This window comes from Neovison vison, chromosome 6, assembly GCF_020171115.1.
Source record: "Neovison vison isolate M4711 chromosome 6, ASM_NN_V1, whole genome shotgun sequence".
Classification (NCBI taxonomy): Eukaryota; Metazoa; Chordata; class Mammalia; order Carnivora; family Mustelidae; genus Neogale; species Neogale vison.
The window spans coordinates 7,982,502-8,009,003 of NC_058096.1; the positions used below are offsets into that span (position 1 = coordinate 7,982,502).

Below are 26,502 nucleotides of genomic sequence, written 5' to 3' on the forward strand. Positions count from 1 at the left end.
AATCCTCTTTGTACCCTCTCTAATGCTTCCTTCTCTAACTGCCCAGAAAGAAACATCATCATGAGTCTGAAAGGCATCTTTCGGGCCTATATTATGCTTCTACTGCCTTTTTTCATTCAACACTATTTTTTAAAATCTATAAATGCTGGTCAACCAGTTAACTTATTCTAACTGCAATCTAGTATTCAGTTCATTCATTCACTAAGTCAACAAATATTTACTAGGAAATGTTTGCTATGTGCCAAGCAGCTTGTCAGGCAGTCCAGATTCAATAGTGAACCAAGCAAACAAACAAAAAAAATCCATCCTCATGGATCTCACATTGTAGGGAAGGACACACAGTAATAATACATACAGCATGTTCAATAATGTTAAATGCCAACAAGAAAAAAGTAAAGCAGGGCAAGAGGGTAGCAACTGTCTAGGCAGGGGTAGCCCTGGCATTTTAGTAATGTGGCCAAGAAGTAGCTACTGAGAAAACTTTCAGTAAAACATGAAAGGAAATAAGGGAGCTAGCTCATGCTCTGGGAAAAGGTATTCAATTCTAGGCAGAGGGAAAAACAAGTACAAATGGGGAGTGGGCCTGGCATATATAAGGAACAGTTGAGGAGGCCAACAGGTCAACAAAGAGTGAACAAGGCAGGGAGTGGTAGGAGTGAGGTCAGAGACATAATGGGTGTTTAAGAAAGAGGGACAGAGCAGATCAGGAGAATAACTTTGATAATTGAAAACATCATATCTATCCCTGCTTTATCAATGGATAGGTAGGTATCTGCCCTTCTATGCCATTAAAATACCACTGCAATGACCACTTCACATATTTTGCCATGTGTACATATTCCAAGAATGTTGTGGGGTACACATACTTAGAATAATTACAGCGTATGCACATCACAGTGCTCTCCAAGTTGGCTGCAACCAATTCTCACCCACTGGTTTATGGAAGGTTCCTGTTGGTAGACATATTCACCAACACTTGGGACTACTAGTCTCTTTAACCTTTGCCGAACTAAAGGACCTTAACAGTATCACATTGTTTTACTTACTTGCTTACGTACAAGTAGGTCTGTTTGGAAGCTCTCTATTCTGCTATCTTGGTTTTGGTTTTCTAACTACAATTTTAAGTACTAGGAAATAGAACATAGGTTATTTCTACTGCCCATTCATGATTTCTCCTCTGTGAAATGCATGTTTATGTATTAGACCATTTTCTACTGGGTTTATTACAGCTCTTTGCATAGTTAGGACAAATTATCTCCTTCCAGGATTATGATTTCATTCATGGTGTCTTTTGACATACTGAAGTTTTTCGGTTTAATATAGTCAAATTTATGAAACCCCCAATACTGATTTGTGCACTGTGTATTATTTAATAAATCCTTTCCCACCTCAAGGTTTTAAAAGCAGTCTCCTATGATTCCTCTCCTAAGTTTTAAGTTTCATTTTTCATTGTAAAGTCTCTACCCCATCCAGAATGTGCAGATGCGGACATCTCAGTCATTAAGGTTACCCTCCAGCTTCTCAACATTTCTATGTGCTACTTGTCTTGCTCGGACACACACAGCCTCTCACTGCTGTGTTAAGTCTCCTTTCTGATTATGGAACTGAAGATTCCCCTCTCACATTCTTGAGCTTGATATAATTTTATCCAGCATTTCTACATATAAATTTACATCCTGTACACAGATTTTTCAAAAGTTATACGGCATTACCTACCCAATGTAAAGATAAAAGCAACCTACCTTTGTCCAATTGCTCTTCAGGATAATAGCTCTCTTTCCATCACCAAGTGCATTTCTAAAAAGAAAAACAAGAAATACTCACTTTTATTTTTTTCATAAAGGCACAATAAATTGTGTATCTATTTGTACTTCTTGAATTTTCTAGAAAAAACCTAGTTAAAAATAATTTCTTAATTTTTAAAAATCCATATATGTCCATTATAGGAAATTTGGAAAATACAGAAACATAAAATAAAAGGAAAAAGTCACCCAGCGTCACAATCACAACTACCCAGGAATAACTACTTCTCATATTTCTGGAATATTTCCTACACATATCTACATCTTATCTGTATCTACATAGTTTTTCAGCACTACTTTTGCATGTCTGCAAGACTTCTGATCTCCTAAAAGATACCTCCCAGATCTTTCACACATCAGCTAAACCGCTGTGGACAGAGCATAAAAGCTGAGACACAGATGGGAGGTAAGTTCAATACAACCACTAACTCTCCTCAGGGCTTTTTGGGAACTTATTAATGCTCTGGCCTGCTTTCCCATACGTAAAATGAGGATGATTAATTTTAATTAGTTTAAGCCAATCATGGCAATCTCACTCTCCTTTCTACTGCCTGGTTTGGGGGTAGTCATATGCCCAGTGCTGGCCAATGAGAGTTTAGAGGACTCATCATTCTTAAGATTTACAGGGAGGAACAAAACTAGGTAACTTATACTACCAGACAGCAGTACCTACTAAAAGACTGTATATAGTTTAAAAAAAATAAAAATAAAAAGTCTATCTAAAGATAGATGACCTGACCAACAGATTAGGATAAACAAATCAGAAACAGATGTATACAGTCACCTGATCTAGATGACAAAAATGACCACTGCAGTGCATCAAGAAAACATATTCTTAAGAAAGAGGGATGAGTCAATTAGACATTCATACCCATCTTGAACCTACCTCACTCACTGCAAAGTTAAATAATCAAGCTTTTAAAAGAAACACAGAACATTTAGCTGATGTTAGAGAAGCCAGAGACTATTAAACAGAAGCCAAAAAGTGCTTATTATAAAGGAAAAGAACTGATAAACAGCACTATGTTCAAGTTAGCATCACCCATTTGTTTAAAAAAAAAAAAAAGTGAAAAGGCAAGCCACAGAGTGTGAGAAGCTATTTGTAATGCATATATTTAACCAATGACTCAAATCCAAAAAGTTTTTTTAAAAAACCTAAAGAATAAGACATTGACTCAAAGGAAAAACAAAAACAAAAACAAAACAAACAAACAAAAACAGCAAAAGATCCAAACAGGTACTTCACAAAAGAGAATATCCAAGCGGTCAAGAAGCATATGAAAAGATGGCTCAACTTAAATAACCTTAATTGACTTAAGGAAATGCAAATTAAAATCATAGCACTGTATCACTACATACCCATCAGAATGTCTAAATGAAATGACAAAAATAATAAGTGTTAGTAAGGACATGGAACCAAAACTCTCATATACTGCTGGCAGGAGTGCAAAACGATACAACCATATAGGAAATTATATATGAAAGCTTAATAGACGCATACCCTTGTCCCAGCAACTCTACTCCTTAATTAGATTCTCAACAGAAATGAATACATATGTTCACAATGATACTATCTGTAAAAGCCAAATACTAGAAACTACCCAAATGTCCATCAACATTAGAATGGATAAAATGTGGTATATTCATGCAATAGATGAACACTGTACAACTCCATGCAACAATATGGATCTTGAAAAACAATGCTGAATGCCAAACATAAAAGAGCACATACCATGACTATTTACATTGCACAAAAACAGGCAAAACTAACCCACTGCGTTGGAAAATGGGGTAACAGTTAACCTGGGGAAGAAGGCAGGTAGATTAGGAGGAGGAATTTCAGAGGTACTGGAGTTGTGATGTGAGTATCAATTACTCATGTAAGGACTCTGAAAATTCAACCTATATTCTTATGAATTATACACTTTGCAGTATGTGTAATTTTTTCTGAAGATTCTAAGAGTGATTCTTCTGCTGGAGACGGTAACGTCCAGCTTAATATGTGAATTACATATTAAGAGGAGGCAGACTGGAGTCCAAGTCACACAGAGAGACTAGAAAAGTCCTAGGTCTTTGATAACATTGTTGAGGCACTAAATATACAACCTTAGAGCCACCTTCTGCATTTCTTTAATGAGGTTTTCTTCACCATTTAAATAGGGTTTTCTGTTACTGGCAATGAAACACATCCTAATACAATGGCACACCTCATCTCTCCACTGCTTCCCTCTGCAAATGCTTTCAACAACTGCCTATACTATTTCCATTTCCTTTCATCTCAACTCACTCCAACCCAGGATCTTAAGCTTCCCAGACACAGCTCCCCCTATGGCAACTAAAAGATGTTCATATTGCTCAATCTAAATTCCATTTGGCTTCTGAGCAACAACAGGCACTACCGGTCACTCTTTTTCTTCCTTCCATGATGTCACACTTCCGATTTTTCTCTTACCTCTCTGGCTACCTCTTAACCATCTCCCACGCTGGTTCATCTTCCCTTAATTGGCCACTACTAGTGTCCCTCAAGGCTAAATCCCAGTTTTCAGCTCATCCTTGCTCTACACCAGTGGGTCTCAACCTTGGCTACACATTGAGTACAATCTGGGGGGGCTGCTAGAAGCCCAATGCCCAATTAATTAAATCAAAATCTCTGGGTTGGGATTATTTCTTCCCAGGTTGATTCCAGGGTGCAGTAAAAGTTGAGACCCACCTCCCCAAGCAATCTCATCCACATTTGCAACTTCAAATCATCTAGGTTAACTATCCCAAGTCTGCATCTCTTGCCCAAATACCTCCTTGGAGTCCAGATCCACATAATTCATTGCCGATGTGACACTACAACTGGGATCCTTCAATCCTTCATCCTGGGATCCTGCAGGATGTCCAGGAGTGAAGTCAAGTTGTACTTCCTACAAATGTATCTCTTCCACTGATCCCAATATTAGGGAGAAGCCTATAATCCATGAAGCAGCTGAAGGCAGAAAGTTCATAATAGTTCCAAACACCAAACCATAAGCAATCTCTGCTCATTTTACCTCCAAAACATCTCAAATCCTTCTTCTCCTCCATTTCTGCTACCATTACTCCACTAAGCTACCATCACCTCTGGCCTAGAGTACTTCAACAGTGTCCTAACCCAATTCATGCTGCATCCTCTCCAAACCCATTCTCCTCACTACAACCAGATTAATCTTTCTAAGGTCCTAATCATGGCATCTCACCTCAATTTAAAATCCTTTATTTATCGATGCTCTTCAAGTTATGTAGCCTAAAAGACCTTCCTTGGTCTAGTCACTGACCACCACTCCCCTCCTCTGTATTCAGGCCATCCGGCACACTATTAATTTCATGAGTACAATATCCGCCCCCCCAGTGTTGGCCCACTGTCTAGAATACAGAACTGTGTCTGGTTATGCTCATTTCTGACATGGCTAGAAGCAGAACACCAATCATACTTATTAAATCAATGTTGAATGTTATTGTTATTATAATTAATAAATACTATAACCACAGTACTATGTTGTTACAATCACATACATTATAAATATATTAGTATGTATGTGTATATATATAGAAATATCTATAAACTATAACGTACTTTCACATTTACTCGCATATGACCACATCTTCCTACTAAAACAAAGTAGGCGTAATAAATTACATGGTGTGATTGCTCAGCCAACCTAGTGTAGCTGAGGTGTACAGACTTGAAAGCTGGTATGACTTTAGCAAGGGCAATAATCTACATGATACATCTATGAAAACAGGAAGACTCAAGAGATGCAAATGGTTACTTACTCCTGAAGACCATCTGACAAAATGGTAAGAGTACTGAACAGAGGGTAAGAAAGAATATTCTAGCCTAGATGCTCCAACAGAATACATATTACATGGGGAAATGTTACTTCTCCAGCCCTCTCACCTTCATATACAATATGGCACATTTTGCCCTAAAACACGTTGTGAGCAAATATGTATTTCTCCCTCCTCTAGCTTCCATGTAGATTTGCTAGATTAATCACTTTTGAGCTCTCTCCTTCCCCACCCCTCACTAACTTTTCCTGAGGATAAATAATGGTGGGGAGGGGCACTAATCTTATGTGGCTAAACCTCTTTTTTTTCTCTCTTTGGAATCTTATACTGAACACTATCATTACACCAGATTCCCTTTTCCTCCAAGCTTAAAGTTCACAAAGGTCCCCGTTGCCAGTTCTGTCTGTGACCACGGGTGAACAAGAAGTCACTTGGCCTTCAGGCACTTCAGTAAGGCCCTACTCTCCAAAAACTGTGTCAGCACTGGAGGGAAGACTGGATCACCATGAGCCTCGTCTTCGGTGTCTATTTCTTAACTGAATCTGGACTTCGGAAGAAAAGAAGATGCTATTTATTAACTCTCTCAAACTACAATATATGTAAGAACTTCACAAGTCATAAAAGGATTATAACTTTCTTTCTTCCCTACTATAAATCATCACTTCTAGGGCCTAAGACCAACAAAGAAATAATGATGTTACTCCCCAAATTCCTAGATCTTACAATGAAGCAACAAAAGCAGAATTCAGATGGTTACTGCCAAATATGCAGTGAGTGATAACCACCGACTGAATAAACACAAACATTTAAATCAAAAGTTAATGTCTGGAATTAAGGTTAAATAAGCTCTGGGCACCTGGGCAGTTAAGCATCCGCCTTCAGCTCAGGTGATGATCCTAGGGTCCTGGGATCAAACCCTGCATCAGGATTCCTGCTCAGCGGGGAAGCTGCTTCTCCTCTCCCTCTGCCTGCCTCTCTGCCTACTTGTGCTCTCTATCAAATAAATTTTAGAAATAAAATCTTTTTTAAAAAATTACATAAGCTCTTTCATCCAAGTAAAAGAAATCAGGAATATATCAGGATATACTCACACCTGAATGTAGAACACAACTAAAAGGATAATCATTACAAAGCTATAATTTTTTAAAACTAAGTAATTTATATTCTAATATAAACTAACCAAAGCAGCAGTAATCCACTGAGTAGAAGACTATGGAGCCATGAACATAAATAAGGGTGTATCTCTATATACACTAATACACAACAAGCTCCGACATTTAAATATTTAAAAAAAAAAAAAAGGCAAGAAGTACAACAGTATGTATAGTATGTTCCCACCCATGTTAAAAAAAAAAAATACACACACACTCCCATACATATATATGCACATCACATTGAATCAAACAAAACTGCCTACATTCTGGATTATAAAAATGGCAACTTCATTTGGTCCAACATACTAAGTGCTTATATACGCATAAGAGATTATGGAAATACATAAAACACACTGAAGCTCCCTCCATGCACTAGGATTTTCTTCTTAAGTATGTTCCACGCCCAATCTGGGGCTCAACTCATGACCCCAAGATCAAGAATCACACATTCTCTCCTGACTGAGTCAGCCAGGCACCCCTACACTAGAGTTTTTTAAATTCTCACAGAAACATAAACATTGATTTGATTTATACCTCTGGCCTCAGAGAAATTCAGAAAAACACAAAACAAAACCAAAAACCAGAAGTCATTTAAAGGCTATCTGCCTGCTATTAATCATAAGTTGGATCTAACAGAAGGGAGTATGGTAGGTAGTTAAACACTGAAGGTCAAAGTAAATGCCAAGTTTAAAATTCCATAATTTTCCAAAGTAAATTTTAAAAAATCCAAGGCTCAGCTTTTCCTTTTTCCAATTACATTTCCCCTTACACAGTTTATCACATCCCATTAAAGAATTCAAATTTCCACACAGGAATACCAGAAAAAAAGAATAAAAAAGTAAAGAGGCACAGCCTGATGATACACCTCACATAAGTACTGTAACTACAGGAGCCATGGATAAGCCTAATTACTTTTTTTAGATTCTCCTTTAAAAATATGAATACTTCGATTAAAACTATCATTCTAAAGCTCCCTATATATAACTGCCAAATTGTAAAGTGAACTTCTGGAAAACCTGAATAAAAGGACATCGCAGCCATGATGGGCATTTGGGGATACAGTGCACAAAGTCCTGAGCCTGAAGGACTCAGAAGCAGCTGTGGCAGAAAGCAGCGTACTTCCGCACAGCGCCCCCACCCACCCCACCGGCCCCATTCCACAGATTTCCCAAGAGCAACATTCGCAGACCTGGAGGTGCACACGTATGATGAACGGTAGTTCAGATGGGCTCTTGGCCTCACCTACATTCATCCAAAGGTGGTACAAACTGTGACTACCTGGCACTAAAGCCACCACCAGCACTTTGACCGTTTCTTAATGAAGCACTTTCCCCACATATCTCTCACCTCGGGCTCCCCACCATTAGTCTTAAAACATTTATATTTCTCTTCTTTCGAGATTACTTTCCCTTATTTTATCCTTGCTATTTTAGTGAACAGTTTTTTTTTATCTTATGTGCATTTTTAATTTTACTATTATAACTTTTCATCACATATTTCAAGTATACATAAAAGTACAGAGAATAACATTAAAATAGTCAACACTCTTGTACCAGCTTAGCAAGATCTTAACATTTTGCCATATTCACTTCAGATCTTCTGACAGAACTGTTAGAGTCGACAAGCACTGTGTACCACTTTCTCATCACCAATCCTTTTCCTTCTTTCCCTCCCCAGAGACAGCCACTCCACTGGTGTTTAACATGCCCATCCATTTATAAAACATTTTTAATACATAACTATGAATTAACTATAATATGTTTGTCACTTCGCATAGTTTGACATTATATAAATCGCATCATACAAATCATTCTGCAACTTGCTTTTTCACTCAACATTGTCGTCATTTTAACTGCTGCATAAAATTCCATTGTATGAATATACCATCATTTATTTATCCATTCTCCCACAGATAGACATTTAAGTTGTTTCCATTTTACTTTTACAAACAATGCTATCGTGAAGGCTTGTACGTATCTTCTCAGGTACACATTTGAGTTTGGAGGATAGGAGCCTAGAAGTGGGCTGCAGAGTATGCACATCTTCACCTTGCCAAATTGCTGTCCAAAGTGATTGCACCAATTTACACTGTCTCCAGCCGAGTATGCAAGTTTCTTTTGTTCCACATCCTCTCAAACACTTGGTATTATGAGGTTTTTAAAATTTTTGCCAATCTGATGGACATGAAAGAGAGACTCAAAGTTTGTAATCTGCATGTCCTATAAGGATACTCATGTTTATCGACTACTTGAACCATTTAAGTTTTTTTTCAGCTTTCACATTGCCCTTTGATTCTACCAACCCCTTTCCATCGGGATTAAGAGCAGAAACTCTGCATCCAGGCTGCCTGGCTCCATCACACCCACCTAGTTTCTGTGGATACTTTGCTTGACCTCCCATTTCTCATCTCTAAAGAGATAGCAGCACCCACTTCACAGGGTTGTTGAGGGCTTTTTGAGCTTGTATGCATAAAGTGCTCAGAACAGTGCCAGGGAGGTTGGATGCTTTACTCCCAGGTGTCCCATAGCTGCTCAGCCAGAATCCCATGATAGATCTACCAAACCTCAGATGTGAGAGCTTCAATACATCCCAACGTGGTAACTCAGCTAAAGGGCATGGGTCCTTCTGTTTCAATGGCACGAGTGAATCCCTGGCAACGTGTTCCTTTCTGAAGTCACATTATCTACTCACTCCACCAGGAGTGAGATGTACTGTAAACTCAGAAAACATTATCCCTACATTACTGAGTAAGTCATATAAACAACATGTGAGAAGGTGGGAAACACCAAGAAAATTGTGTGGCACAATGTTTCCGACATTGACAGCTAATACATATCGGTGATTGCCTGAGAAGGAAATGTTGCTGACCTGCATCTAGTGAAAACTTCGACGGTGCTGAACCACAAGCTAGACTCTTAGGAAGGAGGTACAAGGATTGATGCACAACCCTGCTCTTGACCTTTGCCTCACCAGGCTACCTGGCTTCTGTGATTCTACTTTGATGCACCTCCTTTGCAGCGCAGTTTTAAGAGGATCCTCCTCGAGTGTCTAGCATTCAACACTCATGAAAGAGGGCAGAAACCCCCTGGCTTGCCTCTCCGCTCTCGGAGCTCCCCTACGCAGAGTGGATGACCTTTTGCCCAATCAAGGTTTCGATTTTCACAAGAGGCTAGCCAAGTTGCCAACCTATGCATCTTGAAAGCACAGATTCACCATCAAACAGCATAGGAAATCTGCAATTCTGGACCTAGCCAGATGCAATAACCTAAGGACATTTGCAGCTCATTTCTTGTCAGAACCAGTTGAGGACAGTGGTATTGATGGAAGACTGTGTCCAGCCCATCCATTCCTCTAGTCTAGATAGCCTCGCTTTATCCACGGCTTAAGCCATCTAAAAGCTGCATAACGTTAATACAGCGGTATTCTCCGAGGTGGTTGGATTACTGGTGATTTTTATTTTCTTCTTTTTAAACTCTTGTATTTTCCAAATTTTCTACCATGAGAATGTGTTCTGTTTACAATAAAAGAAAAACAAATGTTATTTTTAAAAGCTACATACTTGGAATATACTCTCTTCCCCACTCCCACCCTCCCGCATCCCAACCATAAGTACTTCAGCTAAAAACCCCCTAGTTTCAGACTCTCTGCTTTCATCAGAAAACTCCACAGAAAAATTTATTTGTGAAACCCAAAACTGCACGTTCAGGGAGTTTTCTGCTTTGAACAGGAATGCTGCTGAGGTTCTTCTCTACTCCATCACTCACTTCGTGTTACTTGTAAGTCATACAAGGAATTTCTTCCAGAACTAAACATCAGGAAAACTGCTTCACCCGAGCAACTTCTGTCCTTTTTTTCATGGACAGTGAGAATCATGTAACTTGTCAGGTTCTCCCCTTTTATTTTAAGCAACAGAAAGGTCAAATACAAGTATGAATTATAACTACTAACTATGTAGGATCTTATCCCTATATAGCTTTACTTTGAGGATCCCCAGCTCTAAATTGGTTTTTAGTTTGTTTTGTTGTGTTTTTAATATTTTTCTACCAAGCAGATTTATTCCTGAAGCCACTCTAAGCCCTTCTTACAGTAAGGCAGGACATAATTAAACGTAACAGCATACATTGCTCTCTATTAATACTTGTAATTTATATCCTAAAAATTTTAAACTGAGAGACAACAAAATCATGGTGCAGTGTTAACAATCTCTTTCAACTAATAAAAACTCAATGCAACATAAGATACTAAGAATTAATTAATAAATTAAGAATTAGTTAAGAATTAATGATGATTTCACTCTAATGGTTAAACCATTAAATTTCTTTTCTTTCTTTTACTTACAAATGAGATCTACTTAATTTTTTTATACTAAGCTACAGAAAACAGCAAAAATTCTTCCAGAATTATACAGAATAATTAAGAGAGCAAAAGAAGATAACACAGGTACTATAAACACAGACTTCAACATCATCAGATAAGATCTGTATTCAAATGTTGACATCAGTACTTATGAGTAAGTATAAGTCTGCCCAAATGTAAATGTGGAGAATAACATTAGCTATTAAGTGTGTTTTGAGACCTAAGAAGCGATGTAAAATACTTAAAACAGCACATACGTTATCCACTCAATCAGAACAGCTGCTGCTGTCATTGTTAGCATAGACCCTACAGAGCCCCTTTAACCATTTAACTATGATTGACAAAAAAACTCCTGAAGGATTTTCTTGTATATCTGCAGAACAGAAGTATTTCTCAAAAAATGCGTATTTAACGTAACAGCTCAGTGACGGGTACTCTAACCAACTTACCTAAACTGTCCAGTGCGAAGAAAACAAAGAGCTCGGTTACCATAAAGAAGATGATTTTCGGGTCTTTAAAAGAAATAATGTTTGGTCAGTAAAGTACATTATGCACAAAACAAATAAAAATCTCACAGAAAAAATAAGGCATGAAAAACTTTTCAAACACTTTACATCTTTGTGGCAGAGCAGAAAGAATATAGGAGTTAGAGACCTAACTGGCTAAGTCTTCATTCCTTTACTTCCTACTCAGTAACTTTGTTCAAATCAACCTACATTTCATTATATTCAAAATGTTCTACTTTTTCTGCCTAGCTCATAGGAACATTGTGAGGATCAAATGAGACATATTAAAAAGCTAGCAGATCACAAGTATGGTGTAAGTATAAAGGACAGAATAATACTTATGTAAGTCAGGACTACACCACTTTGACAAAGAACTCTCACAAAGTCTGTAAATTTCAACAATTTAAATAGCTTCATTTCAAATTTTGTCTTTTCTCATTTAATCTGTTTTTTTCCTCAGAACAGAGCAGCAGCCTTCCAGATATGGTGTGCTACCCTGATTCACTCATTCCCCATGGAGATAAGCAAGGTAGGAAAGACAGTAGCTGTCTACAGCACATCCTCCAAAGACTGCTACAGTATTAGATGGCGCAGCTAAGATATCAGTAGGAACCAAGTGTAAGGTACACATGCACGGAAAGCTAAAAATTTCTAGCTTTTTTTCGAGCTTAAAATTTGTTTGCGGCTGAGCAAACAGAAGATGAGGTAGAGAGAACACAGACTCTCTCAACAATTCCAACTATTAACCTTTAAAACTTCCCTCTTAGAAAGCAAAAATTCCTGAATGGGTAATATCTTAATTATTAGTAACTAGCCCTTTTTGATTAGCTAACAATTTGGAAGGTATCAGCTGACGGCAAAATGAGAACAAGAAAAAACAGGTGACCTATACTGGAAAGCCTAAGAGAAAATGGGCAGGGTAGAAGCAATATTCACAATTCTGCCTAACTTGCTTGAATTTTACTACTCAGTTAAGTTCATCTACCGAGGCCATCCCTAACACTTCTAATTCCTAATGGTAAGAAAATCTATTCTACATAGCAAGTTGAGGATACTCTCTCCAATACCTTGCCTTGATTTCTCCTGACTAGCATTCCAACTTGATCTGCCACACAAAAAGGATCTCATTGTTCTATTTTGCTCTTACCTATATTCAATGGCTCTGGTGTAATAGATAATAGCTATATCAAATCTTTCTTTTGAAAACTCTTCATTTCCTTTCATTTTCATTAGCTCTCCTTGCTGAGAAACCAATGTGAAAGAAGACCCATCAATTAAAAGCAAAGACAATCAAGAACCTCAATATCTAGGAAAAATGGTTCTGGGCTTTTACTTCTGGTAACAGAAATAAGCTTGGGGATGCTTATATAAAAAATGAGAACCCAATAGCTAATATTTTGGTATATTTATTTTTAAAAATCTGCTTCTGATGATTCTATGCTAACTTTGTTAAAGGAATATTAGGAATATTAAAAAGTAAACAAAACCACCACATTATGAATAACAACTAACAATTTATCCCTTTGTGTATAGTATTCGGCAGGCCCACTTTTAAAAATACCTCATATACCAGGGGAAAAAACAGAGGCAAGGTAAAATTTTAAGTTAGAAAATGTGATATTATACAATAATCCTGGGTGCTTAAAAATGATATATAAATTGGCAGCATATAGACAATGTTGAATATATTAATTACCAAAAATTGAGGCAGCAAAATTGGCAAGAATGAAATCAAAGATGGTACAGATATAATGAAAACTTTCACTTCAAATAACCAAATTTTCAAAATAAACAGATTAAAATAAACTGGATCCTATAAATATTTGGCTTTAGTAAGTGAATTAAATAGAACATTAAATATTTTCTTAAATCCTTCTTTAAAAATTTAGTTAAAATCGTATTTCCCAGGGCACCTGGCTGGCTCTGTTGGTAAAGAATGTGACTCTTGATCTCAGAGCAGTTAAGTCTGAGCCCCACCACTGGGAGTAGAGATTACTCAAAAATAAAATTTTTGAAAAAAAAAAATTCCTTTGAATGAATTCTATGGCATAAGAATTACATCTCAACAAAGCTGTTATCAAAGAAAATTACATTTCCTCAACTAATTAAAAATCTTTTAGTTTAAAAAATCAAATTTTAATTTTCAATTAACTTTTAAAATACATTTAAATGTTTATTATTCAAAATTCTACAAATTTATTTAATGACATATAAATATGTATATTTAAAATACATATGTAAAATTTAAAAATTCTGATCAAAATGTTGTTTTTCTCTTCCAAAAAAATAAATATTCCAATCAAAATTTATTAAAATTTTCCCTCAAACATGTTACAATACTTCCTTGTGTGCTGACAAACAGCAGTTTTATTGAACTTTCTGAATGCTAATAGAAGTTCTAACAGATAAATTTTAAAATATACTTACAAGTAAGTATTTATTCTCACCTCTATACATTCCGCACAATTTTGAGTTTTAAATTCTTCAAGCAAATTGCAGTTTTCTGTTACAACTTTAGTTATGTGATACTTGTCTAAATTTTATTTTTAGGAGAGAGTGAGAGAACATTTGTTTAAAAAAAAAAAGCAAATTGGTATTGTTAAAGTTCTAAAACTTAGGTTACATAGGTCAGTCCATAAGATCAATTAATTATTGCACTTTCTAATAACATGTTTCTTGTAATATTTTACATGTATCAAATAATAACAACCTAAAGTGAACAACTAATTAAATGTTTTAGAATACATTAGATTCATTACTTGTGAATCTAATCTGTTTTATTATTTAACATTAAAAAAAGCACTTATTATTACGTAAGTTCTAAGTGTACCTAAAACAAATCCTCAGTCATAATATTCCAATTAGGCCTCATAATTACTCAATTAGTTAAACAAACATTACTAAGCAGATATGGTGTACCTGGCACAATGTTCAACAAAAATATCTGAGACCAAAAACTTGGAAAACTCTCTAAATCTATTTAATGTAACAAAGAATTTTAAGTATCTTAATTCAACATTTTGACTCTCACAAATGAAATGTTGTTATTTGAAATACATGTTGTTTAAAAAAATTTTTTTTTAATTTGATAAACTAATTAAAATGCAGTAGGTAATAACCAAAATTTATGTTACAAGTTTATCAGACCTCATTTCCTGTATCTTTAGCTGGTGCTATAGATTTAAGTGTTAATACTTATCCCAACAAAACTATAGTTAAGCCTCTAGCCAAACACATACATTTCCAAGATGAAAAGGTTATCTAAAACCTAAATTTAAGGAAGAATTTCAGAAGTTCATCAAATAAGGTAATAAGGGACAGAGTCAGATTACAGGATAAAAACCCGGGCTTTGAAATCAGGGAGACTTAATTTCTCATCTTGGTTCTACAACTCAAGAGACTGTAGAAGTATTACTTAACCTCCCGAAGTCTTAGTTTGCTTATTTCTTTTTTTTTTTTTTTAAAGATTTTATTTATTTATTTGAGAGAGAGAGACAGTGAGAGAGAGCATGAGCGAGGAGAAGGTCAGAGAGCAAAGCAGACTCCCCATGGAGCTGGGAGCCTGATGTGGGACTCGATCCCGGGACTCCAGGATCACGCCCTGAGCCGAAGGCAGTCGTCCAACCAACTGCGCCACCCAGGCGTCCCTTAGTTTGCTTATTTCTACAATAGGGACAATAGGAGCTACCTTACAGAGCTATTGCAAAGAAGAGAACAGAGAGAAAAAAAGAGAGAATGTGAGAAGCAACCCTCCATGAATGCCTAATACATGATATTGGTCCTCTACTTTTACCATAAAATCTACCCTTTAATTACAGACCTCCAGAACAATGAGAACCACCTTTATCAATGTAATACCGCCTAGTATGCAGTATCAGAAAAACCTGTCTTTGTGTTTAAGCTTAATTTCTGTCTACCACTTAGATCAACAGTGTAAAATTTAACCCCTTCTCAAGTGGTGATGGGAAATTACCAGTCATAAACTAAAGAGCCAAATAGTCCTGTTTCAAGATCCCTACAACTATACTATAAAAACACTGCTAACATTCAAATGCTTTAGAGAGACCTATTTCACAAAGTTAAAAAAAAATACAGATGGCAGTTTCATTATACCAAAGAATAACAGAGTCATCAGGAACATGAAAATTATAATCTTAGCTCTGTTATTTAATTCTCTTTTGAAGGAGAATACATGAGGTTCCAGTTGTGGATTCTTTTTTGGGGTATTATATATGTAACTTACGGCATTCACTTGGTAAGATTTTTAGAAGTGTGACATCACAGAAATCATTAAGACAGGAAATACAGAAAAAAGCTAACTATGAGGTTACAGTTCTCTTATTCAGGCTTTTCTTCACAATAGAAAAAGATTTTTTTTAAGAGAAAACATTCCTTAAGATCCTAAAATAAATAAGAGATCACATAAACACACAACCCATTTTCCTAAATAATGGCTTTAGCTGCCGAAGCGAGCACCCTAAATAATGGCTTTAAAAATGGAGTCAGGTAACAATTTAAAGCATTTATACTTACATTCAGTAAAGAAAATACTTAACATAGGCCAACAATTGTCAACTGCTCCTAATTTAGGTAGAATTGTTACATCGCCTGTGTATTTCACCCAATTCAAAGCTTCTTCCATTGCCAAGATTTTCTGTATCAAAAAGATGAAGAATATGATCTGGGTTTTAATTTTATTTTTTTTAAGATTATTTATTTATTTATTTGACAAACAGAGATCACAAACAGGCAGAGAGGCAGGCAGAGAGAGAGAAGAAAGCAGGCTCCCTGCCAAGCAGAGAGCCTGACACGGGGCTCAATCCCAGGACCCTGGGATCATGACCCGAGCTGAAGGCAGAGGCTTTAACCCACTGAGCCACGCAGACGCCCTTAGGTATTAATTTTAAATATACATGTGATACCATAAACTTAACATACAGTATTTCAGATTCTTAATAAAAACTTATACAATCTTGTATTTTTATTACTCATGCAACCTAGAATAGCTGGACCCCAACATCTAAGTTAATAGATACCATGGACTCATATATGTCACATCGTCAAGTAACCTCAGGCTACCCTCAGAGCCCAAGATGCTGCTTCAATTACTACAAACCTGGAAGTTGAGGTGGACAACCTGGCCAGCGGCTGCCCTGGGAGCAGGAGGATGCAAGAAAAGGTGAATGAGAGGTCTCAGATCTCATCTAAACTAGGACTTTCATCCTTACCACAAGGTTAAAGCAGAGCAAGGTGCCTGAAAGGGCCTGTGTATTTTAAATGGTCTATGGCAAACAGAAGGGTAAGGAGAGAAACAGGAGGAGAGTGCAGCTGTGCAAATAAGCACTCAGTGCAAAGATCTTCACAAAGAGTAAGGAGTTCACAGCAATGTTATTCGTACTTCTAGTCTGAAATGACTTCAGAAGTAGAAGAGTTATCAATGCTCACATCAGGTTTAAGGGAAACAGGTAGATGTTTATTTTACCAGGAGCAGTAAAAATTGGCTTATCATTTTATCTGGAGATTATCTAGTAATTACGTATCAAAAATGTTGGGATGCTGGGTGGCTGAGTTGGTTAAGTGGCTGCCTTCCACTCAGGTCATGATCCCAGGGTCCTGGGATCGAGCCCCACATTGGGCTCCCTGCTCAGCAGAGAGCCTGCTTCTCCCTACCTCCCTCTCTGTCTGCTGCTCCCCCTGCTTGTGCTCACTCACTCTTTCTCTCTCTCTGACAAATGAATAAATTGAAAAAAAAAAATCTAAAAAAAAAAAAAATGTTCACACCCGGGACCTAATAATTTCATCTAGGAGAATATATACCAAATAAATAAAAAAGAAAAGAAGAATCAATGTGTAAAAGCAGCCCCGAATTATACTCACATATGGGGGAGGAGGGAATGATGCAAGCCCCCAAAATAAGGAGACTGCTTAAGCAAAATACAGAAATCAATACTAGCAAATACTACATGTAAAACACTAACTTGCAAACCCAATCCACGGTGCAAAGAGCAGTGAGACATCTGCCATTTATCGGCAGTGGTCATGCTGGTTTCCCGGGTTTAACACTTACATTTTCTATTTTATAACCAATTCTCAATAAGCCTCCAATAAAGAATGGATCATTCTGCAAAACAAAACAAAACAAAACATGAACCATCTTCAATCAGTTATACTTGAAATTTGCAGTGGACAAAAAAAATGCTGCATTTCAGGACTACTGCTATGTGTACAGAGTCCACTTCCCACAAGCACTTTCATGCCCAGTTTACCTCCTCAGAACCCTAAGACAAGAATTCAGAAGTAGTCTTACACTTGCTTCTAATAATTAAATGGCTTAGTGTGACTTTTAGATGTATGGACTTTAAGGTTCATTACGCCAAGATTTTTTATGAAAATACACTGGCTGATATAAGGAATAGCAAAGGATTATCAGCAGGAAATAAACACTTGGCACCATAACTCCATAACCAACTGAAATAAGAAAAATGATCAAATGGCTTTCAAGGGAAAAAACCCTCAGTATAATAAAGGGCACTGCCTCAAATACTATATAATAAAAGTCTACCCCAAAGAACAAGCATTTGTTGTGGTACTGCTGACAGACGCATGATTTTACAAGAAAGAACCCATCACTTTCAGTGACAGAAGTTCCTGGGAACCAGCAGCTTTCTTTTGTCTGTGACAAATTCTATTTTCTATCCTTTAATGAGGAGGAATGGTCCTGGATCTCATCATTCATGTCAGGAAGACTGCTATCTACCTAATCTCTCAAATACATAAGACAAACTCACGGACAGCAGAATCATCTCAGGTTAAATCCAACTGAAACCATCACCTGTTAACCACTATAAACAAGTAACGGGCCTGATACCACATAATTATATTCTTTACATACACGGGGGAAATACACATTCTACCACTTACCACAACTTTCTTTGCCAAATCCACAATATCTTCCATCAATTCCAGATGCTGTAATTTCTTCAAACTTATCTCAGAAGCATGAGAATTGCTTAAATACAAATTCGTTTTTTAGAAAATTAGGTTCTCACATATAAAAATTCATTGAGCTTTACACTTTACTATATGTTACACCTCAATTTAAACTACTTGAAAAAAAATTACATTCTCTCTTTCTGTACTCTAGGTAACCATAAGTTGTTTACTAAGTGGACAAAATACTATACCTTTTTCTCTCTTCTGTACTACAATGCTGCTATTTATAAACAAGCATATTAATTTTCCCTCAGTTTCAAATCTACCATCTAATGCTCCTCAGAAGTTCATTCATCATAATGTCACCATCATTAGTCATTCATAACCCAAAGCATTAACTTTTCCCATCTTATTACGTAAGAGTGAAATTGAACAGTATATACAAAAAGACAAGCCTTCCCCTGCACTTGGCATTCCTCAAAAATGGGCAACATGCTTATCACTGTTTACACAAAATGAATGACGTGTAGTAACTTACGTGGCCTCCACACAGGGGTGCAACCGTGATATTATAGAACTGTGCTGACGTTGAAACAGAAGTGGCCAGAAGATGTATATTTTAATGGCATCACAGTAATCTTGCAGGACAGAAACTGGTTTACTACACCACATATTGCAGATGTCAAATTCTTTATTAAAAAAAAGTTTTAAATTAATATTTTTTGCCTCATTTTGGAATAAATCAACCCTGTTAATAGAGAAATGGCTACAATGGATATGGAAAGGTAAGAAAAAAGAGAATGAGTAAAACAGAAGAAAGGGACTAAAAGGTAAAATTTCCACTTATAAAATATGTAAGTCACAGGGATGTAAAGTTCAAAGTATAGTCAATAACATGGTAATAACTTTGTATGGCAACATAAAATAACTACACTTACAGTAAGCACTGCATAACATATAAAAATGTCCCATCACGATAGTGTACACCTGAGACTAATACCATACTGCATGTCAACTACCCTTCAATTAAAAATACATATATCAAAACGTAAAAAAATGAAAGATATGTAGGACCGTTATGTTGATGTGAATGGATGAACCTCCCCCAACAGTCTCTCAACAAATTAAAATACCAATTTACTCACCTAAGTTTCTCTCACTTTGGGTAAAATCTTTATACTTCATACCCTAAATGGAAAAAAATTTCATTTGTATCTGATGAAATGCACAAGTACAGCTTTCAATTTTAATGTAAGGATTATCAGTACTAAAGTAAGAAATTTTTCAGTGCACATTTACTTATACACTCTGACTATAATATCTTCAGCTGGTGAGCCTTTCAGGCTTTTTTTTATACTGTTTCCCCTAAGTCTGCGTCTACAGCTGTTTCTTGAAAGCTACTCTAATCTCCAGTTAGAAAACCATCTTTCCCCATCACTCGTTCTCTGGTACTGCACATTGTCGAGATACTATTTACCTTCCCTTCGGAAACTGCATTTGTAACTCCCTGTAAAAACTTTTGTCCCACGGGTGCCTGGGTGGCTCAATGGGTTAAAGCCTCTGCCTTCGGCTCAGGTCATGATCTCAGGGTCCTGGGATCCAGCCCCGTGTCAGGCTCTCTGCTCAGCGGGGAGTCTGCTTCCCCCTCTCTCTCTGCCTGTCCCTCTGCCTGCCTCTCTGTGTACTTGTGATCTCTCTCTCTGCCAAGTAAATAAATAAAATCTTAAAAAAATAAAAACTTCTGTCCCACAAAACATCTTTACTCCCATAGCTCTGAATCAAAAAAAAACCTTTAAAATGTGGACATTAAGTCTTCAACATAATAAAAAAAGATCTGGGGGCACCTTGGTGGCTCAGTTGGTTGGGCAGCTGCCTTCGGCTCAGATCATGATCCTGGGGTCCCAGGATCAAGTCCCACATCAGGCTCCCTGCTAAGCGGGGAGTGTGCTTCTCCCTCTGACCTCTCTTCTCTCATGCTCTCTCTCTCTCAAATAAATAAATAAAATCTTTTTAAAAAATAAATAAATAAATAAAGATCTGTAACTATGAATGGTGATGGATGTAGTTTTAACTAGACTTAATGTGGTGATACTTTGACAACATATACACATTTCAAGTCATTATGTTGTACACCATAAACTAATACAATATCATATGTCAATTATATGTCAATAAAATAATAAACCTTTAAGAAGACACAACATTTAAACAAAAAAGCAACAAATCTTACCACCCCATCGCAGTAAAGTTGAGTCACACGAACATAATCATTGGACATAAATTCAGGAGCAAAGACAAAATCATCCATATAAGGGCAATCTTCTAACAAGGCATCATCTGCTACAGTGAAATCTCCCAGGGCAAAATCGTCCATGCTGTACCATCCTAAAGAAACAACACAAACCCGAATCAGTAATTAAATCATGCGAGGTAATATGAGAAGCAATCTTCCTGGCTTCTATGGTATACTAGAAAAATCCTTCGAACTTAGGCCTCCCCAAAATAATCATAAGAACATTGAGTCTGGAAGATTCTCATCCTCAGTCTGCTGCTATTCTTTTCCCACCTCTCTTCAAATACCAGTTTAATCTTTGTTTTCCCTTAGGCTCACATAGTCACCATCTCTACTCTGAAATTATCTCTTTACGGGTCTCCTTTAAATGGAAGATAATTAAGGGCTTCTCCACTTTTGTATGTGCCCAGCACATGAAAAAGCCCCCGAATAATTGTTTGCTGGATGAACAAAAGACATCTTTCCACTGCTGCCCTTTTACCCCATTGCTTTTACTGCATCCTCTGAAACATGCCATTTCACCACACACAATCTCCACCATATTCTCAACCTCCTGGCCAGAAGTAAATCCTGACTCCACTGAGAAAATGGTTTCTTTTTGGCTACTTACTTTCCCCTATCCATCCATCCGTGTATGTTCCTGTCTTGGGCAAAGGGGCAGAGCTGGAGTGGTACAGGGCAAGCTTATCAATCTCCTAAATCCCCACAGCCACACCACCAGACTTCCATCCTCCTAACAATCGCTGCATCTGGCGCTCTCACAACTACAACACACGACACTGCTAGATTGCAAATGTGGGCAAAACCCCTCACGTTGCCAACAGCCTCATATTATCAAACACAGTATCTATGTTTTAAATAGAATATTTCAATGGGGGAAAGGGAAATTAGGGCTGGAGTTTCAGACTTAAGGATTTTTTCTGGAAGAAAGTTTAATAATAAAAATTTATCGCCATCAGAGAATAGTTATAAAACATAAACATCACTAAAAAATGCAGCATGGTAGTACTTCTAACTCTTGCCCAATTAATGGCCTTCTTTTCCTATCATCATCACTACCACCAATCACACGATTTCTTACACTTTCCCACTTCACTACTACCCGGCTATTGTTAGGACAAGCCAAGTTTCTTTTTTCCTAAACAAGACCACCATCAGTCCTCAAAATACAAATCTGTTCTGTTCTTATCACATCCAATTTGTAGTATGAAAACCTTATAGTATAAGAATCGAAGAACAGTAACAATCCTCCTAGCTAACTATTCATACTATTTATCACCCATCATACCAGGCATTTTTATGTGCATTATCTCGTTCAATCTCACGGCAATTCTCAGGTCCAATCTCATCACCTGCAGATATATGGGAAGCATTCTGAATAAAATAAAGTAATTGGCTTAAAGTCACCAAGCCAGGAAGGATTCAAACACAGGTCCTCTGATTCCATAGTCTCCCGCTCTATTTCACTGTATCTACCTTTCCTTGTCACTGCCACCTACTTAACTCTTGCTTGTTGTCCTGTTTATGAACATGGGCCATTAGTTCAGAGAACTCCCCACTCTCCTCCAAACTCTCACCGTCCCAGCCACATCAACCCACGCAGACAATCCCTTCAAGACCCCAACCTTGCTGTTGACCTCCTAGATTAAAATAATCTTCACCACCCCTGATACCTAGGATCTTCCTTCCCAAGGCTACAATTCAGATCACAGTGCAGGTCTAAACTAGTTTTTAAATCTTTAACTCTGATTAGCTCCTTTGACCACAACCAAGAGTCTTATGGCCCTTGTGTCCTCTGTCTCCTACCACAGAGATTCTTCATGCTCATGATTCTTCCTACCTTCTCTCGCATTTCCTCCATTCTCATTCACTTTAGCTTTCTGCAACTGGGTTTCTACCTCTGCCATTCAAGGAACTGCTTACAGTAAGGTCATTAGTGACCTTCTCTAATAGGCTGGTTATCTATCATGTCTGGAACATGAGCTGTTTTGGATAAACACTCTTTCCAGAGTTTAGGGAATTTAACTACAAAAGTGAAAAAATGAACATTTTAGGACCCAAAGTGTGGAATATAAAATGGGACACATGCTATCTTGGAAACAGATACAATTTGCCTTACAAACATCTTTTCGTATATATACATAGAAAGAGCCAAAAACTCTCTGCCATAGCCCACACATCACCATCATGGCATCGATTACAATCTAGTTAATGTGCTCATACCCAGCAGACTGAGCCACTGTGACATCATGCTGGTCATTGGTAGCCTGGAAGACCTCACTGATACCATACCCTACACCAACTACGCTGTAATTAGACACTAGTGTGATTTTTATTTTCTATTTTGTTTTAACCAGAGAGGTGACTGGCAAAAGGAGTTAATTAAAGAGCATGGACTCTGAAACCAGACTGCCTAGGATTGAATCCTGACTCCCCCATTTCCTGAGTGTATGAGCTTGGGCAAATTACTTTACCTCTCTGTACTTCGGTTCCTCATGTGTCAAAGGCAATAGCGATACTACCTACCTGATTAACCAGCTAACACATGTGTTGTGCTCAGAATAGTAGATGGCATATAGGAAATGCTATAAATATCAGCTACCATTAACATTACTATTAGATGAGTATTTTTTAAAATCCATTGTTTGGATGCTTGCAGCTAAACGGTCTACCTTAATTGCTAAGTCCAAAGAGCACTTTTCAGCTTACAACTTACTTGACGCTGTTGACCACTTCCTCCTCCTCAGAACTCTTCATTTGGACTCCAAAGACCATCTTCTCCTGGTCCTCCTCCTATTCTTCTGGCTCCTTTTCCTCAGTTTCCATGGGCTCTTCTTCTCCATTCCCCGCCACCCAAATGTCAACTTTTTTCTTTTCAGGCTTACTCTCTCCTTGGTGACCTTATCCACCACACCCATGGCTTAAAACAGCACTTTCTGAACTTTCATTTTTTGCACAGCTTCACCATGATTTTTGCCATTTCCACATATCACATGTATTTTTATTTACTTAGTATTTCTCTTTTATTGGGCTCACTTGGCTTATGTGATAATATCCATGACATCAAAGGTTTGAAGCACAACTTATATTATTCATACACATTAAATTCTTAACTATTAAAAAATCTATGTGCCACTTTAAATATCTCATACTGACTGTAGCAAACAATAGTTGAAACACCCAAATGGTGCAGAGTCTCTAATTTCTCCAGGCTACACTGCATCTCTATGGTTACTGGATCAACTACTACTAGATCTTAATACAAGATGTACCACAAATCTCCCAAATTCATTAAGGTGAAAAATGAACTTATCTTTTTCCTCAAAAACAAACAAATGAAACCAAGTTCTTTCCTCTTTCTGTATGTTATCAGTCAATTGCTCTACATGCCACCTGGCTAACCAAACCAGCAATCTGGAGGTCAATCCAGTCCAGTCTCTTTCAACATTCCTATCCAAATGACCAAAAAGTCCTGTCTTTTCTAGCTATTTAAGAAATCTAAAATTAGCACACACTTCTTCATGCCAGTCACACTGCCTTAATTGTCACTTCATCTTTTCTCCTCTGAACTAACTTAATAAGCAGCCTCCTAGCTGGTCACCTGCCTTCAACCTTGGCACTCTCTGAAACTCTGATCATAACATTTCAGTGCTTAAAATCATTCAAGAGCTTCCCTTCTTCCTCAGAAAAAAGTACAAACTACCTATCATAGCATGGAAGGCCTTTTGTAATCCTGTTCCTCCTTTTATTTTCAGTCACTCCACAACATGCAACTTAGAAGCCATTCATATTCAACTGCTTCTGATTCATACACAAACCTTATTCTGCAACCATCTAATGTCTACCAGTCCTTAATACATCATTCTGGGAAGCATTTCTTGATCTTCTTACAACTACCAAGTTTCTTTCTGCACCTCTTCTCTGGAAAACCAGAGCATCCAGTCCATATCTTTCCGACAGCAACTCTCACACTGGTCATCATGGGTTTATCTTTGTAGGCCAAAGGGTACACTGTGCCCTACTCATCTTGAGTCCCTCAGAATTTCTCAAATTTTTTATTCACACTCCCCAAGAACAAAACTTTGCAGAATGCACTTGCCACCTATACTGCTGTTGTTCAGTATTTTTTCTTGAGAATAACTCAACTTCTAACTTAGATGAAAACTTGTTTTAATAGAAAATTTGATTATCACAAGAAATCTTACATTTGGTAGGACCGGTTTTATTTTTCTAATACAAATTCAAGTAAACATACTGCTAAAATTAAACATTAATGGAAAGGACGTCTAATCCCATCAGTTACAATGAACTAATAGGGGACTCTCACTGCAAAACAAAGTAGATTCTAGACTTTAAAATTTTTTTAATTTTGCTGAGCTCATAGGAATAGGGAACATTTAAAGCCACCCTTTCCCCCCAAAAGAATAAATAAACCTCTAGCTAAAAACTAAAACTGACAGTCAGGAGCTACAAGTAATAATGCCAAGAGCAATAATGGACACTAAGCCCTAAGCCAGAAGCAAAGTGAGGAAACTGAGCCATGTAATGTAAATTCCCCAGCTCCCAAAGGAAGCAGATAAAAATTCTATCAGAAGAAAAGCACCCCCAAATCAAACTTTCAGGATCCCACAGGGAAAGGGCCATCAAAGAGGAGTTCATAACCAAAGATCATTAAATAAAGGTGGAGTCAACCCACCATGAAGCAGAGACAACAGAAAGAACAAGCCATAAATTAAGACCCCTAAAGACATCAGACATTGGGACTGCCAGATACAGTCTACAGAATACCCAGGGATTCAGAAACACAAGTAAGCACCATAAGACTATAAAATACTCAGTATGTCTAAAAAAAGAAGTGGAACCTTGAGAAATAAAAAATAGAACTGTTAAAAGTAAAAGGGAAAAAAAGGATGCACTTAAGATTAAGCACAGATGAAGAGAAATTGAATTAAAGATGTACCTAATTAAACTATCCAGCACTGTAAATTCTGGTAAAGAAACAAGAAAATGATAACTTATAAAGATGAAAAGTAACTGACCTGGACACAGTTCAATATACATACATCCAATTAAATTTCCAGAAGGAGAAATACATAAAATCGAAGATAATATTACAAGGCTCAGAATCTTCTAGACTTCATGAAAGACAAAAGTCAGAATCAAGAAACATGTATCCGAAAGAGAATAAATAAAAAGTAATCTCCATCAGAATTGGAAGGGAAATAGCATAGCACCAAAAATAGAAATTCCAATGCAAGCAAAAGAAAAAGAGTATTTTCTTCAAAGTAGGAAACATAAAACTGGCAGAAGGCTTTGGATGTAGAGTATCTTTGCCATGCAGACAGAAAATAATCTATCAACCTAGAACTATATACACATCAAAACTATCTCTTAAGAACAAGGATAAAATGACAAAAAAAATATTTTTTTTTAGAAGACTCTGACAGAGAACGCATGCACACATATAAGCAAAGGCTGGGCAGATGGAGAAGGAGCAAACTCCCCGCTAAGCAAGGAACCCAACACAGGGCTTGAACACAGAACCCTGAGACAATGACCTGAGCCTAAGTCAGGCACTTAACCAACTAAGCCACCCAGGCACTCCTAAAAATCATTTTAGATAAAAACTGAGCTACCAAGAGACT

At 37.2% G+C, this 26,502-nt stretch overlaps 1 protein-coding gene across 1 annotated transcript in view; it reads right to left on the minus strand.

Moving 5' to 3' along the window:
* TTC3 (tetratricopeptide repeat domain 3) overlaps positions 1-26,502 on the minus strand; it is a 129,454-nt gene that overhangs the window by 95,644 nt on the left and 7,308 nt on the right. The window contains exons 2-11 of the mRNA XM_044250931.1: positions 20,795-20,949; positions 19,710-19,752; positions 19,103-19,253; positions 18,553-18,640; positions 17,699-17,752; positions 16,165-16,285; positions 14,079-14,164; positions 12,779-12,873; positions 11,575-11,637; positions 1,743-1,797 (exon numbers count right to left, since the gene is read on the minus strand). Of these exons, the coding sequence (XP_044106866.1) occupies positions 1,743-1,797; positions 11,575-11,637; positions 12,779-12,873; positions 14,079-14,164; positions 16,165-16,285; positions 17,699-17,752; positions 18,553-18,640; positions 19,103-19,253; positions 19,710-19,752; positions 20,795-20,938 (900 nt within the window). The 5' untranslated portion in view covers positions 20,939-20,949. The remainder of the gene's footprint in view (positions 1-1,742; positions 1,798-11,574; positions 11,638-12,778; positions 12,874-14,078; positions 14,165-16,164; positions 16,286-17,698; positions 17,753-18,552; positions 18,641-19,102; positions 19,254-19,709; positions 19,753-20,794; positions 20,950-26,502) is intronic.